The following is a 17,277-nucleotide window of genomic DNA, read 5'->3' as shown; positions in this document are numbered from 1 at the left end:
TGCGTGATACGTTTACCTCGGGACACAGTTGTACCCCATAGACGGTAGATGAGGCTAAGGATTCGACTCACAACCTTACGTTGAACGACACACTTCATAGCGATCGGAATCATAGGAAAGAATATTTTGATGCAAAGAATGTGTGGTCCTGATAAGGACCGTTTGTTGAGATGAGCGTCGAACGTGCGTCGGCTGGCGGGTTTAACCTCCGAAACCGTACAGAGTGCGACCCTGGCGCTTCAGCGCGTACACTACGTCCATCGCGGTGACGGTTTTGCGCTTGGCGTGTTCGGTATAGGTGACCGCATCGCGGATAACATTCTCCAGGAACACTTTCAGCACGCCACGCGTTTCTTCGTAGATGAGACCGGAGATACGCTTCACTCCTCCACGGCGGGCCAGACGGCGGATGGCCGGCTTGGTGATGCCCTGGATGTTGTCGCGCAGCACTTTGCGATGACGCTTGGCTCCACCTTTACCCAGACCTTTGCCTCCTTTTCCTCGTCCAGTCATTTCGATGTCGATGCGTACCGTGTGTACCAACCGTACTGTGCAAGAGTTCACGAGTAACAATAAGGCTACGCACAATGTTTCGCTCTTTTATACACTTACCCGCAGCACACGCACACGTTCTCACACCACTGGTACACGATCGAATCGGAGTATGTGTGTGCGTGGAGCGAGGTTATAAAAATGACGATCTGGCCTCGCATACCCACATTCCGAACCTATCGTCGACACAACACAGACGTCTTTACGTTCCACTAATAAAACCGCCGAACCAGTGAAATGGCCCGTACGAAGCAAACTGCCCGTAAGTCGACCGGAGGTAAGGCTCCGCGCAAGCAGCTGGCCACCAAGGCTGCTCGCAAGAGTGCCCCGGCCACCGGAGGAGTGAAGAAGCCGCATCGTTACCGTCCGGGAACCGTAGCCCTGCGTGAGATCCGTCGCTACCAGAAATCGACCGAGCTGCTGATCCGCAAGCTGCCCTTCCAGCGTCTGGTGCGTGAAATTGCCCAGGACTTCAAGACCGATCTGCGCTTCCAGAGCTCGGCCGTGATGGCCCTGCAGGAGGCCAGCGAGGCGTACCTTGTCGGCCTGTTCGAGGACACCAACTTGTGCGCCATTCATGCGAAGCGCGTCACCATCATGCCGAAAGACATTCAGCTGGCTCGTCGCATCCGCGGAGAGCGTGCCTAAATCTTCGCCCGTATCCCCCCCGGGGCTCCTCTTCCATCGATCGTCGAGGGGCTTCACTCAAACGGTCCTTCTCAGGACCACCACAAATGTTAACCAAAAAGATATGTGTCGATTTGTCCGTACCTTCTTCCGTCCGTAGTGGCTCGTTAGTGGTGATGGTATTGAAACAATTTCGTATGCGTTTATGTCGCCCGGTCGGTGCAGAGAGCCCGTGACCGTATCCGGGTACAACAAAAGCTGCGTGTGTCGAAAAAACGTTTGTTTACGGGATGAGCAACACACCATCTTCACACGACAGGATCGACTTTCTGTCCGACGGGTAAATAAAGCCAAAGAAAGCCAGCAATGGCAGGCCTGGACGGCCGGTTAAGCAAAATGAAATAAGGGGCAGCCCAGAAAGTCAAAAGACGCGTTTTCGATTGACCGTTTGGCGATCGATCGTCAGATGTGCTTCCGATGCTGTTACACTGTGCGAGACACGGAACATTCTTCTTCTCGTGCCAACTCGTGTTTTGTACCCGCGCCCCTTTGCTTTCCGCTCACGGGTTCACATGAACGCGTCGAAAATTATGCTTTATTTTATTTAAACTTTAATCTTTTGCCCACCGTGTGAGAGGGAATGTCAAGCAGAAATATATCTTTCGTATGGATGCGTTTTGTGGTCCTGAAAAGGACCGGTTTGGGTAGATGCGAACGAACTGCGCTTCGACGCTTCGAATTACTTCGAGCTGGTGTACTTGGTGACAGCCTTCGTGCCTTCGGACACGGCGTGCTTGGCCAGCTCACCGGGCAGGAGCAGACGGACGGCCGTTTGGATTTCGCGGGACGTGATCGTCGAACGCTTGTTGTAGTGCGCCAAGCGGGATGCTTCGGCAGCGATGCGCTCGAAAATGTCGTTCACGAAGCTGTTCATGATGCTCATCGCCTTGGACGAAATGCCGGTGTCCGGGTGGACTTGCTTCAACACCTTGTAGATGTAGATAGCGTAGCTTTCCTTGCGGGTCTTCCTTTTCTTCTTCTTGTCCGACTTGGAGATGTTTTTCTGGGCTTTGCCAGACTTCTTCGCGGCTTTTCCACTGGTTTTCGGGGCCATTTTGCTTCGATTCACGCACTGATGCTCACTAACGGAGAGTCAAAACCTTTCTGATAGAGAACTACGACTCTCAGGTTCGTTTATATTCCGGTTTTCGGATCACTCTCGGGTATTCGACTTGAGTGCGTGCAGGCAGCATAACTCGGGGTATTTAATCGCACCCTGTTCAAATTTTCATTCAGAATACAAGCACTCTCCGAACAGTGAGCATCGTTGCGAACGCACTCTCATCTAAACCGAAGCTATCAACAATGTCTGGCCGTGGCAAGGGAGGCAAAGTGAAGGGAAAGGCAAAGTCCCGCTCGAACCGTGCCGGTCTGCAGTTCCCGGTTGGCCGTATCCATCGTCTGCTCCGCAAAGGCAACTATGCCGAGCGCGTCGGTGCTGGTGCACCGGTGTATTTGGCCGCCGTGATGGAATACTTGGCCGCTGAAGTGTTGGAGTTGGCAGGAAACGCTGCCCGAGACAACAAGAAAACTCGCATCATCCCGCGTCATCTGCAGCTGGCCATCCGCAACGACGAGGAATTGAACAAGCTGTTGTCCGGCGTCACCATTGCCCAAGGTGGTGTGCTGCCCAACATTCAGGCCGTGCTGCTGCCAAAGAAGACTGAGAAGAAGGCTTAAGGCTTCTCCCAATCTCTCTGCAAACTCCCCCAAAACAAACCGTCCTTTTCAGGGCGACAAATCGATTTACATAAAAGATGTTTGTTCGACCATCTCTTCTGAGCTGATATCAAACCGGCGCAGCATTACCTAATCGAAGGTAAATCCAGTGAAAAAACACAAGCAATCGCAATATGCGGGAAACCCCCTGAGAAACGTCATCACTTTTCGTGTTTTAAAATCTTTGGTCGGAGGTAGACTCCTCTGACCGTGCTGGTGGTACCGAGCAATGGATGAAAAGCTAAAAGCAGTGCCCCACCAGCAGCCTACCTGCTATCGTACCTGGAATGACCGATCCTACGAAGGAAAAATAACTTCCACTTTCCACCCAAAAGGAGCCCTGTGCAGGTACCGTACCTGGTCGAGGGTCTGAAGCTCAACAATTGTTAAGAAATTTCCCAATGCGAATGAAACAAACTAGCCCACGAATGGGCACCGAATATTTCAGTCTATTTTTAGCCCACCTGTATGCAGCCCTAATGGCAGATATTTCTTATTTTCTAAATAAACACGACGCCTACTGCGATGCATCGGGCTGAACGCTTAACGCTGATCACTACACCATCGACCCTAGCAACGAAACCCCAAACCATGCATGCAAATGAATATGGAACACAATCTTACCTTCAGTAGTGCGCAGCGCACGGCTTCACGCACTCCTTTCAAGCAATTGCGGTGCACTCAGCACAGTATTTTCACCACACACCAAGTCACTTCACTACATAGAGACGAATGTCGCCGCAAGTCGCAAAGTCTCTATAAGCAGAAACAACAACAACTTCACTACACCGCCCCTGCTTCTCTGATCTTTGCAGCAGCAGCAACAACAACAACAACAACTTTGTTTTTTAAAAGAGTATTTTTTTAGCGAACTCCGCGGAGGATTTCGCTGCCCCACGCACTGGGCGCCGTCGCGGTTCGTGCATCGTTTCACGCACGCATTTCACCAGCAAAAGCCGCCTTTTTGGCGGTAATCTTGCGCAGGATGGGACGACGCACCACGCACCGAAACATCGTCGCGATTTGGATTGTCCATCGTCCTTTCCGCACACACGCTCATGCACATTTCACCAGCAGCAGCAGCAGCAACAACAACAACAACAACAACTTTGTTTTTTAAAAGAGTTTTTTTTTAGCGAACCCCGTGGAGGATTTCGCTGCCCCACGCACTGGGCGCCGTCGCGGTTCGTGCATCGTTTCACGCACGGATTTCACCAGCAAAAGCCGCCTTTTTGGCGGTAATCTTGCGCAGGATGGGCCGACGCACCATGCACCGAAACTCCGTCACGATTTGGATTGTCCATCGTCCTTTCCGCACACACGCTCATGCACATTTCACCAGCAGCAGCAGCAGCAACAACAACAACAACAACAACTTTGTTTTTTAAAAGAGTTTTTTTTTAGCGAACCCCGTGGAGGATTTCGCTGCCCCACGCACTGGGCGCCGTCGCGGTTCGTGCATCGTTTCACGCACGCATTTCACCAGCAAAAGCCGCCTTTTTGGCGGTAATCTTGCGCAGGATGGGACGACGCACCACGCACCGAAACATCGTCGCGATTTGGATTGTCCATCGTCCTTTCCGCACACACGCTCATGCACATTTCACCAGCAGCAGCAGCAGCAACAACAACAACAACAACAACTTTGTTTTTTAAAAGAGTTTTTTTTTAGCGAACCCCGCGGAGGATTTCGCTGCCCCACGCACTGGGCGCCGTCGCGGTTCGTGCATCGTTTCACGCACGCATTTCACCAGCAAAAGCCGCCTTTTTGGCGGTAATCCTGCGCAGGATGGGCCGACGCACCACGCACCGAAACACCGTCGCGATTTGGATTGTCCATCGTCCTCTTTCCGAACACACGCTCATGCACATTTCACCAGCAGCAGCAGCAGCAGCAACAACAACAACAACAACTTTGTTTTTTAAAAGAGTTTTTTTTTAGCGAACTCCGCGGAGGATTTCGCTGCCCCACGCACTGGGCGCCGTCGCGGTTCGTGCATCGTTTCATGCACGCATTTCACCAGCAAAAGCCGCCTTTTTGGCGATAATCCTGCGCAGGATGGGCCGACGCACCACGCACCGAAACTCCGTCGCGATTTGGATTGTCCATCGTCCTTTCCGCACACACGCATACGCACATTTCACCAGCAGCAGCAGCAGCAACAACAACAACAACAACAACAACTTTGTTTTTTAAAAGAGTATTTTTTTAGCGAACCCCGTGGAGGATTTCGCTGCCCCTCCGCCCGACGCACTGGGCGAGGCACCGTCGCGATTAACGCACCGTCCCGCGAAGCGCTTTTCGCACATTCACACACACGCGCGTTTCTTCCGTCATTTTACCACCCGCACTTTTTAATGCCAATCCTGCGCAGGATTAGCCGTACGCGCACTGCTTCTTACCTCTCTGTCTCTCGACTAAGCGTCGCACTCTTTGTTCATGCTCGACATGCTCGATGTTGCTGGTTCGCGAAGGACGACAAAATGAGCCGGGGCCATCTTGAAATTGGCCCCTGTTCAACACTACTTTTAACACTACACGCACTTACACACACTAATACATCCGGATTGACGACGCGCGCGGACCAACTGTTCCAGTTGGCTGTTCGACGAGGACTGTGCCGAGCTCGGGACATTCGGTTACTAATTACCTTCAGCATACGAACGAGAGTGCCGAAAGTGGATCTCTCTCGCTAACTACCACCACTACTACTACTATTCGCGCAAATGTGGTTCTGTCTCACTACTCTCGCTACACAATCGCACACAATCGTTTCAAAGCACGAAGCAATTTGAAGTCGCCAAACATTTTTGCAATTCCACTACAGACATATCCATTTGCGTATGCTATTATCACCGTACAATCAGTGAAAGCAGCGAAGGATACATATGTGAATTCAGAATAGATACAGTATATGCGTACAAAAATGCAGGATTGGTGGTACATTTCATGTTAGATCTTAAAACAGAAACATATTTCGCTAGTTAATACGACACGTAGGTGCAGAAATAGGTGCGCTGCTTAAAACTAGCCGGCCAGACACACGAACGAAGCGTGCGCTCTTCCTTTGTGCGTCGCATCGGTGATCGAAATTTCTGCGAATTGTCAACCGATGTTCCCTCTCGCTCGCACACTCGGTGGCGACAGGAGGAGACTCGTTTTAGTGGAAATTTTCACCTAACGGTACCGATCACCGTGTACGCGGTCACATTTCCGGATAATTTTTGGCACGAGCTCAGCATGCACACACACACACACAGGATTACGTGCGAGAAGGAAAAAACCGACCTTTGATTTGAATACGCATGGCAACGCGAGCCCCCACCCATTTTGGAAATATTTAATCTCTATACTTCCACTAATTTACGCATTACGTTTTGTAACATTTTCAGATAATTTTTTTTCAGACTATCTAATCGGCCCGGTTACAGGGCTGTGCAACAGAATTTTGTTGTGTACGCAAACTCAAAGATGTTTTAAAAAGAGGCTTTCTTCCCAATTGGAGGATGTTGTTAATTTTATTTTATTTAGCTTAATAAATTATCAAATTTCTCACCTCGGACCCCTTTGGCTCTCATAAAAACCTATTTGGCAAAGCATATTCCAAGTCGCTTTGAGCTTTTGTTGTTGTTATTAGTTTTAACAGACCTTGAGCCTTGATGACTTCGTTCTTCTCTTAGTCTGATATATATATATATATATATTGATCTTAGTGGTTGATAAGTCCCGAACCTTGGTCATTTATCACGAATGAAATGTATCGTAAAAATTTACGTCACGTCGTGTTTGCGTGCAGCTCCCATCTGGATCATATGCAACATATCATTTTAACATGAATATTCTAAATTACAATGAAGCACTTCTTAATATTTTTGCGTCAGATCCCCAGTTGCTTGCTATGCATTTATGCTTTTTGTAGGCATCGCACATAATTTCGTCGAAAGTCGACGTCTTTCACAATCAGATAAAAGCAACTGATTGGATATATCTAAGGTTAAGTAGCCATCCACATTCAGGTACCACAGATTTCCCATGTTTTTTTTTCTAACTTTTTCCTCACAGACAGTATATTTGAGTCATGTCTTTCCAGTAACAGACACACACATGTTTAAATTTCATAAGGTGCCATTTAATCAGATGTAGCGGCGCCAGTCTTCTTTAGATAGGACCGGTACAAAATTACAACCCAACCAATCCCTCGTTCCCAGGAACAACTATCCAGGTTGCGGGTAAATAAAGTTAAAAGGCCCAGAATTTGCTGGCCAATATCTCTTGATGTTGTGCTTGTGTCATGGGTTATTGAAATACAGAGGATTTGAAAAAAATATTGACCCTACTAAAAATCTTCTCGGTTACCTGGTTTGATAAAAATTTCTCTATTTAAACTGAGAAGTAAACAACATAGCACAACAACAGCAATTACTCCTGAAACAATCTCGCATTTCTTTTAGTGAAAAATAAAACATGAAAAATTGCAGCGAATCAAGCAGTAAACTTTAACTTTAAAATATTTATAAGCTACTGTAAAGCATGGTATTGTTTTAGAAAATAATGCTGCTATTTTCGTGGATTGAACGACCATTTCTGGTCTTCCTTAATTTGTATTCATCAGGATAGTGAGTCGCTCACTTGGCACTTGGAAGCGTTGGAGCGGCCCGGTGGTTTGATGGTAGCGACCCTAGCGATCTTCACACGATCGGACCTGACAAAAATCCCATCCGGATCAATCACCCGTACTCAGGACTGACTATCCAGCTTCGGGTAAATAAAGATACAGAAAACCAGAAATGGCAGGTTCAGACCTCTTAGAAGAAGTGAGTGCTGCGTACGGGGGTACGGCTCGAATAGGTCGTTTAAGAAACCGTTCACCGTTCTGTATCACCGACCAAAATTAAAATCTTTTTGAAAATCTTGTAAAGGATCCGACTGAAAATGCAAGAAAACGCGCGAATACCCAAGGACAACACATAAAAACATTCACAAATTGCGCGTCTGTGGACGTCGATCCGTGTAAAAAACTTCCATTTGGTAAAATCATAGTATGCATGGAAAAATAAATTGTTGGCGAGGGAATCATAGAAGGCGTTGAAAGATAGCAGTTTAAAGAAGAGCTGGGAAATCAAAACGCTCCACTTAAAAACTTGATCCAAGGGTGTTGGAAATAATGTTACCATGGAAACGTTATGAGTCGCCTCCAACTAAAATTTGTATAGCGATAATTTTCAGATAATTCTTCTATTTTTCGGATGAAATAAATTAAGCTCGCTGCCCAAATGCGTGAAATATTTAATGTTTGTTTTAAAAAAGACTAGCAATTGTGTGAAATGCTTCACAATTGGTTTTAAAACGGTCAATGTTTTAGCTTTGCAATAAAATGACTACATAATACAGTTGAATTGCGGATTCTTGTGCCATCACACACATTCCCGAACACCGTAGCACGTTCATCATACTACGGAGTATTGACACACTCACAGTAGCTGAACCGTCCACAGGATCGACGCGATGCTCATCGCTTCTTCTTCTTCTTCTTGGCTTCGAAGACGCTCGGCTGCGTGATACGTTTACCTCGGGACACAGTTGTACCCCATAGACGGTAGATGAGGCTAAGGATTCGACTCACAACCTTACGTTGAACGACACACTTCATAGCGATCGGAATCATAGGAAAGAATATTTTGATGCAAAGAATGTGTGGTCCTGATAAGGACCGTTTGTTGAGATGAGCGTCGAACGTGCGTCGGCTGGCGGGTTTAACCTCCGAAACCGTACAGAGTGCGACCCTGGCGCTTCAGCGCGTACACTACGTCCATCGCGGTGACGGTTTTGCGCTTGGCGTGTTCGGTATAGGTGACCGCATCGCGGATAACATTCTCCAGGAACACTTTCAGCACGCCACGCGTTTCTTCGTAGATGAGACCGGAGATACGCTTCACTCCTCCACGGCGGGCCAGACGGCGGATGGCCGGCTTGGTGATGCCCTGGATGTTGTCGCGCAGCACTTTGCGATGACGCTTGGCTCCACCTTTACCCAGACCTTTGCCTCCTTTTCCTCGTCCAGTCATTTCGATGTCGATGCGTACCGTGTGTACCAACCGTACTGTGCAAGAGTTCACGAGTAACAATAAGGCTACGCACAATGTTTCGCTCTTTTATACACTTACCCGCAGCACACGCACACGTTCTCACACCACTGGTACACGATCGAATCGGAGTATGTGTGTGCGTGGAGCGAGGTTATAAAAATGACGATCTGGCCTCGCATACCCACATTCCGAACCTATCGTCGACACAACACAGACGTCTTTACGTTCCACTAATAAAACCGCCGAACCAGTGAAATGGCCCGTACGAAGCAAACTGCCCGTAAGTCGACCGGAGGTAAGGCTCCGCGCAAGCAGCTGGCCACCAAGGCTGCTCGCAAGAGTGCCCCGGCCACCGGAGGAGTGAAGAAGCCGCATCGTTACCGTCCGGGAACCGTAGCCCTGCGTGAGATCCGTCGCTACCAGAAATCGACCGAGCTGCTGATCCGCAAGCTGCCCTTCCAGCGTCTGGTGCGTGAAATTGCCCAGGACTTCAAGACCGATCTGCGCTTCCAGAGCTCGGCCGTGATGGCCCTGCAGGAGGCCAGCGAGGCGTACCTTGTCGGCCTGTTCGAGGACACCAACTTGTGCGCCATTCATGCGAAGCGCGTCACCATCATGCCGAAAGACATTCAGCTGGCTCGTCGCATCCGCGGAGAGCGTGCCTAAATCTTCGCCCGTATCCCCCCCGGGGCTCCTCTTCCATCGATCGTCGAGGGGCTTCACTCAAACGGTCCTTCTCAGGACCACCACAAATGTTAACCAAAAAGATATGTGTCGATTTGTCCGTACCTTCTTCCGTCCGTAGTGGCTCGTTAGTGGTGATGGTATTGAAACAATTTCGTATGCGTTTATGTCGCCCGGTCGGTGCAGAGAGCCCGTGACCGTATCCGGGTACAACAAAAGCTGCGTGTGTCGAAAAAACGTTTGTTTACGGGATGAGCAACACACCATCTTCACACGACAGGATCGACTTTCTGTCCGACGGGTAAATAAAGCCAAAGAAAGCCAGCAATGGCAGGCCTGGACGGCCGGTTAAGCAAAATGAAATAAGGGGCAGCCCAGAAAGTCAAAAGACGCGTTTTCGATTGACCGTTTGGCGATCGATCGTCAGATGTGCTTCCGATGCTGTTACACTGTGCGAGACACGGAACATTCTTCTTCTCGTGCCAACTCGTGTTTTGTACCCGCGCCCCTTTGCTTTCCGCTCACGGGTTCACATGAACGCGTCGAAAATTATGCTTTATTTTATTTAAACTTTAATCTTTTGCCCACCGTGTGAGAGGGAATGTCAAGCAGAAATATATCTTTCGTATGGATGCGTTTTGTGGTCCTGAAAAGGACCGGTTTGGGTAGATGCGAACGAACTGCGCTTCGACGCTTCGAATTACTTCGAGCTGGTGTACTTGGTGACAGCCTTCGTGCCTTCGGACACGGCGTGCTTGGCCAGCTCACCGGGCAGGAGCAGACGGACGGCCGTTTGGATTTCGCGGGACGTGATCGTCGAACGCTTGTTGTAGTGCGCCAAGCGGGATGCTTCGGCAGCGATGCGCTCGAAAATGTCGTTCACGAAGCTGTTCATGATGCTCATCGCCTTGGACGAAATGCCGGTGTCCGGGTGGACTTGCTTCAACACCTTGTAGATGTAGATAGCGTAGCTTTCCTTGCGGGTCTTCCTTTTCTTCTTCTTGTCCGACTTGGAGATGTTTTTCTGGGCTTTGCCAGACTTCTTCGCGGCTTTTCCACTGGTTTTCGGGGCCATTTTGCTTCGATTCACGCACTGATGCTCACTAACGGAGAGTCAAAACCTTTCTGATAGAGAACTACGACTCTCAGGTTCGTTTATATTCCGGTTTTCGGATCACTCTCGGGTATTCGACTTGAGTGCGTGCAGGCAGCATAACTCGGGGTATTTAATCGCACCCTGTTCAAATTTTCATTCAGAATACAAGCACTCTCCGAACAGTGAGCATCGTTGCGAACGCACTCTCATCTAAACCGAAGCTATCAACAATGTCTGGCCGTGGCAAGGGAGGCAAAGTGAAGGGAAAGGCAAAGTCCCGCTCGAACCGTGCCGGTCTGCAGTTCCCGGTTGGCCGTATCCATCGTCTGCTCCGCAAAGGCAACTATGCCGAGCGCGTCGGTGCTGGTGCACCGGTGTATTTGGCCGCCGTGATGGAATACTTGGCCGCTGAAGTGTTGGAGTTGGCAGGAAACGCTGCCCGAGACAACAAGAAAACTCGCATCATCCCGCGTCATCTGCAGCTGGCCATCCGCAACGACGAGGAATTGAACAAGCTGTTGTCCGGCGTCACCATTGCCCAAGGTGGTGTGCTGCCCAACATTCAGGCCGTGCTGCTGCCAAAGAAGACTGAGAAGAAGGCTTAAGGCTTCTCCCAATCTCTCTGCAAACTCCCCCAAAACAAACCGTCCTTTTCAGGGCGACAAATCGATTTACATAAAAGATGTTTGTTCGACCATCTCTTCTGAGCTGATATCAAACCGGCGCAGCATTACCTAATCGAAGGTAAATCCAGTGAAAAAACACAAGCAATCGCAATATGCGGGAAACCCCCTGAGAAACGTCATCACTTTTCGTGTTTTAAAATCTTTGGTCGGAGGTAGACTCCTCTGACCGTGCTGGTGGTACCGAGCAATGGATGAAAAGCTAAAAGCAGTGCCCCACCAGCAGCCTACCTGCTATCGTACCTGGAATGACCGATCCTACGAAGGAAAAATAACTTCCACTTTCCACCCAAAAGGAGCCCTGTGCAGGTACCGTACCTGGTCGAGGGTCTGAAGCTCAACAATTGTTAAGAAATTTCCCAATGCGAATGAAACAAACTAGCCCACGAATGGGCACCGAATATTTCAGTCTATTTTTAGCCCACCTGTATGCAGCCCTAATGGCAGATATTTCTTATTTTCTAAATAAACACGACGCCTACTGCGATGCATCGGGCTGAACGCTTAACGCTGATCACTACACCATCGACCCTAGCAACGAAACCCCAAACCATGCATGCAAATGAATATGGAACACAATCTTACCTTCAGTAGTGCGCAGCGCACGGCTTCACGCACTCCTTTCAAGCAATTGCGGTGCACTCAGCACAGTATTTTCACCACACACCAAGTCACTTCACTACATAGAGACGAATGTCGCCGCAAGTCGCAAAGTCTCTATAAGCAGAAACAACAACAACTTCACTACACCGCCCCTGCTTCTCTGATCTTTGCAGCAGCAGCAACAACAACAACAACAACTTTGTTTTTTAAAAGAGTATTTTTTTAGCGAACTCCGCGGAGGATTTCGCTGCCCCACGCACTGGGCGCCGTCGCGGTTCGTGCATCGTTTCACGCACGCATTTCACCAGCAAAAGCCGCCTTTTTGGCGGTAATCCTGCGCAGGATGGGCCGACGCACCACGCACCGAAACACCGTCGCGATTTGGATTGTCCATCGTCCTCTTTCCGAACACACGCTCATGCACATTTCACCAGCAGCAGCAGCAGCAACAACAACAACAACAACAACTTTGTTTTTTAAAAGAGTTTTTTTTTAGCGAACCCCGCGGAGGATTTCGCTGCCCCACGCACTGGGCGCCGTCGCGGTTCGTGCATCGTTTCACGCACGCATTTCACCAGCAAAAGCCGCCTTTTTGGCGGTAATCCTGCGCAGGATGGGCCGACGCACCACGCACCGAAACACCGTCGCGATTTGGATTGTCCATCGTCCTCTTTCCGAACACACGCTCATGCACATTTCACCAGCAGCAGCAGCAGCAGCAACAACAACAACAACAACTTTGTTTTTTAAAAGAGTTTTTTTTTAGCGAACTCCGCGGAGGATTTCGCTGCCCCACGCACTGGGCGCCGTCGCGGTTCGTGCATCGTTTCATGCACGCATTTCACCAGCAAAAGCCGCCTTTTTGGCGATAATCCTGCGCAGGATGGGCCGACGCACCACGCACCGAAACTCCGTCGCGATTTGGATTGTCCATCGTCCTTTCCGCACACACGCATACGCACATTTCACCAGCAGCAGCAGCAGCAACAACAACAACAACAACAACAACTTTGTTTTTTAAAAGAGTATTTTTTTAGCGAACCCCGTGGAGGATTTCGCTGCCCCTCCGCCCGACGCACTGGGCGAGGCACCGTCGCGATTAACGCACCGTCCCGCGAAGCGCTTTTCGCACATTCACACACACGCGCGTTTCTTCCGTCATTTTACCACCCGCACTTTTTAATGCCAATCCTGCGCAGGATTAGCCGTACGCGCACTGCTTCTTACCTCTCTGTCTCTCGACTAAGCGTCGCACTCTTTGTTCATGCTCGACATGCTCGATGTTGCTGGTTCGCGAAGGACGACAAAATGAGCCGGGGCCATCTTGAAATTGGCCCCTGTTCAACACTACTTTTAACACTACACGCACTTACACACACTAATACATCCGGATTGACGACGCGCGCGGACCAACTGTTCCAGTTGGCTGTTCGACGAGGACTGTGCCGAGCTCGGGACATTCGGTTACTAATTACCTTCAGCATACGAACGAGAGTGCCGAAAGTGGATCTCTCTCGCTAACTACCACCACTACTACTACTATTCGCGCAAATGTGGTTCTGTCTCACTACTCTCGCTACACAATCGCACACAATCGTTTCAAAGCACGAAGCAATTTGAAGTCGCCAAACATTTTTGCAATTCCACTACAGACATATCCATTTGCGTATGCTATTATCACCGTACAATCAGTGAAAGCAGCGAAGGATACATATGTGAATTCAGAATAGATACAGTATATGCGTACAAAAATGCAGGATTGGTGGTACATTTCATGTTAGATCTTAAAACAGAAACATATTTCGCTAGTTAATACGACACGTAGGTGCAGAAATAGGTGCGCTGCTTAAAACTAGCCGGCCAGACACACGAACGAAGCGTGCGCTCTTCCTTTGTGCGTCGCATCGGTGATCGAAATTTCTGCGAATTGTCAACCGATGTTCCCTCTCGCTCGCACACTCGGTGGCGACAGGAGGAGACTCGTTTTAGTGGAAATTTTCACCTAACGGTACCGATCACCGTGTACGCGGTCACATTTCCGGATAATTTTTGGCACGAGCTCAGCATGCACACACACACACACAGGATTACGTGCGAGAAGGAAAAAACCGACCTTTGATTTGAATACGCATGGCAACGCGAGCCCCCACCCATTTTGGAAATATTTAATCTCTATACTTCCACTAATTTACGCATTACGTTTTGTAACATTTTCAGATAATTTTTTTTCAGACTATCTAATCGGCCCGGTTACAGGGCTGTGCAACAGAATTTTGTTGTGTACGCAAACTCAAAGATGTTTTAAAAAGAGGCTTTCTTCCCAATTGGAGGATGTTGTTAATTTTATTTTATTTAGCTTAATAAATTATCAAATTTCTCACCTCGGACCCCTTTGGCTCTCATAAAAACCTATTTGGCAAAGCATATTCCAAGTCGCTTTGAGCTTTTGTTGTTGTTATTAGTTTTAACAGACCTTGAGCCTTGATGACTTCGTTCTTCTCTTAGTCTGATATATATATATATATATATTGATCTTAGTGGTTGATAAGTCCCGAACCTTGGTCATTTATCACGAATGAAATGTATCGTAAAAATTTACGTCACGTCGTGTTTGCGTGCAGCTCCCATCTGGATCATATGCAACATATCATTTTAACATGAATATTCTAAATTACAATTAAGCACTTCTTAATATTTTTGCGTCAGATCCCCAGTTGCTTGCTATGCATTTATGCTTTTTGTAGGCATCGCACATAATTTCGTCGAAAGTCGACGTCTTTCACAATCAGATAAAAGCAACTGATTGGATATATCTAAGGTTAAGTAGCCATCCACATTCAGGTACCACAGATTTCCCATGTTTTTTTTTCTAACTTTTTCCTCACAGACAGTATATTTGAGTCATGTCTTTCCAGTAACAGACACACACATGTTTAAATTTCATAAGGTGCCATTTAATCAGATGTAGCGGCGCCAGTCTTCTTTAGATAGGACCGGTACAAAATTACAACCCAACCAATCCCTCGTTCCCAGGAACAACTATCCAGGTTGCGGGTAAATAAAGTTAAAAGGCCCAGAATTTGCTGGCCAATATCTCTTGATGTTGTGCTTGTGTCATGGGTTATTGAAATACAGAGGATTTGAAAAAAATATTGACCCTACTAAAAATCTTCTCGGTTACCTGGTTTGATAAAAATTTCTCTATTTAAACTGAGAAGTAAACAACATAGCACAACAACAGCAATTACTCCTGAAACAATCTCGCATTTCTTTTAGTGAAAAATAAAACATGAAAAATTGCAGCGAATCAAGCAGTAAACTTTAACTTTAAAATATTTATAAGCTACTGTAAAGCATGGTATTGTTTTAGAAAATAATGCTGCTATTTTCGTGGATTGAACGACCATTTCTGGTCTTCCTTAATTTGTATTCATCAGGATAGTGAGTCGCTCACTTGGCACTTGGAAGCGTTGGAGCGGCCCGGTGGTTTGATGGTAGCGACCCTAGCGATCTTCACACGATCGGACCTGACAAAAATCCCATCCGGATCAATCACCCGTACTCAGGACTGACTATCCAGCTTCGGGTAAATAAAGATACAGAAAACCAGAAATGGCAGGTTCAGACCTCTTAGAAGAAGTGAGTGCTGCGTACGGGGGTACGGCTCGAATAGGTCGTTTAAGAAACCGTTCACCGTTCTGTATCACCGACCAAAATTAAAATCTTTTTGAAAATCTTGTAAAGGATCCGACTGAAAATGCAAGAAAACGCGCGAATACCCAAGGACAACACATAAAAACATTCACAAATTGCGCGTCTGTGGACGTCGATCCGTGTAAAAAACTTCCATTTGGTAAAATCATAGTATGCATGGAAAAATAAATTGTTGGCGAGGGAATCATAGAAGGCGTTGAAAGATAGCAGTTTAAAGAAGAGCTGGGAAATCAAAACGCTCCACTTAAAAACTTGATCCAAGGGTGTTGGAAATAATGTTACCATGGAAACGTTATGAGTCGCCTCCAACTAAAATTTGTATAGCGATAATTTTCAGATAATTCTTCTATTTTTCGGATGAAATAAATTAAGCTCGCTGCCCAAATGCGTGAAATATTTAATGTTTGTTTTAAAAAAGACTAGCAATTGTGTGAAATGCTTCACAATTGGTTTTAAAACGGTCAATGTTTTAGCTTTGCAATAAAATGACTACATAATACAGTTGAATTGCGGATTCTTGTGCCATCACACACATTCCCGAACACCGTAGCACGTTCATCATACTACGGAGTATTGACACACTCACAGTAGCTGAACCGTCCACAGGATCGACGCGATGCTCATCGCTTCTTCTTCTTCTTCTTGGCTTCGAAGACGCTCGGCTGCGTGATACGTTTACCTCGGGACACAGTTGTACCCCATAGACGGTAGATGAGGCTAAGGATTCGACTCACAACCTTACGTTGAACGACACACTTCATAGCGATCGGAATCATAGGAAAGAATATTTTGATGCAAAGAATGTGTGGTCCTGATAAGGACCGTTTGTTGAGATGAGCGTCGAACGTGCGTCGGCTGGCGGGTTTAACCTCCGAAACCGTACAGAGTGCGACCCTGGCGCTTCAGCGCGTACACTACGTCCATCGCGGTGACGGTTTTGCGCTTGGCGTGTTCGGTATAGGTGACCGCATCGCGGATAACATTCTCCAGGAACACTTTCAGCACGCCACGCGTTTCTTCGTAGATGAGACCGGAGATACGCTTCACTCCTCCACGGCGGGCCAGACGGCGGATGGCCGGCTTGGTGATGCCCTGGATGTTGTCGCGCAGCACTTTGCGATGACGCTTGGCTCCACCTTTACCCAGACCTTTGCCTCCTTTTCCTCGTCCAGTCATTTCGATGTCGATGCGTACCGTGTGTACCAACCGTACTGTGCAAGAGTTCACGAGTAACAATAAGGCTACGCACAATGTTTCGCTCTTTTATACACTTACCCGCAGCACACGCACACGTTCTCACACCACTGGTACACGATCGAATCGGAGTATGTGTGTGCGTGGAGCGAGGTTATAAAAATGACGATCTGGCCTCGCATACCCACATTCCGAACCTATCGTCGACACAACACAGACGTCTTTACGTTCCACTAATAAAACCGCCGAACCAGTGAA

The 17,277-nt window shown here is 48.0% G+C and overlaps 1 protein-coding gene across 1 annotated transcript; it reads left to right on the top strand.

Moving 5' to 3' along the window:
• Positions 1 to 789: 789 nt before the first annotated feature.
• LOC128297232 (histone H3-like) lies at positions 790 to 9,711 on the top strand. Its single transcript, XM_053032844.1, has 2 exons — positions 790 to 1,188; positions 9,301 to 9,711. The coding sequence occupies exons 1-2, from the start codon at positions 790 to 792 to the stop codon at positions 9,709 to 9,711; spliced, it is 810 nt and encodes a 269-aa protein (XP_052888804.1).
• Positions 9,712 to 17,277: the final 7,566 nt, after the last annotated feature.

Source organism: Anopheles moucheti, chromosome 2 (assembly GCF_943734755.1).
Source record: "Anopheles moucheti chromosome 2, idAnoMoucSN_F20_07, whole genome shotgun sequence".
Lineage (NCBI taxonomy): Eukaryota > Metazoa > Arthropoda > Insecta > Diptera > Culicidae > Anopheles > Anopheles moucheti.
This window is presented reverse-complemented; position numbering and strand designations above follow the sequence as displayed.

Bases quoted from the DNA above. Each gene is read 5' to 3' on its own strand.
- LOC128297232 (XM_053032844.1), top strand. From the start codon at position 790: ATGGCCCGTACGAAGCAAACTGCCCGTAAGTCGACCGGAGGTAAGGCT. The intron at 1,189-9,300 runs GAGCGTGCCTAA...CGAACCAGTGAA, and splicing joins TGGCTCGTCGCATCCGCGGA to ATGGCCCGTACGAAGCAAAC.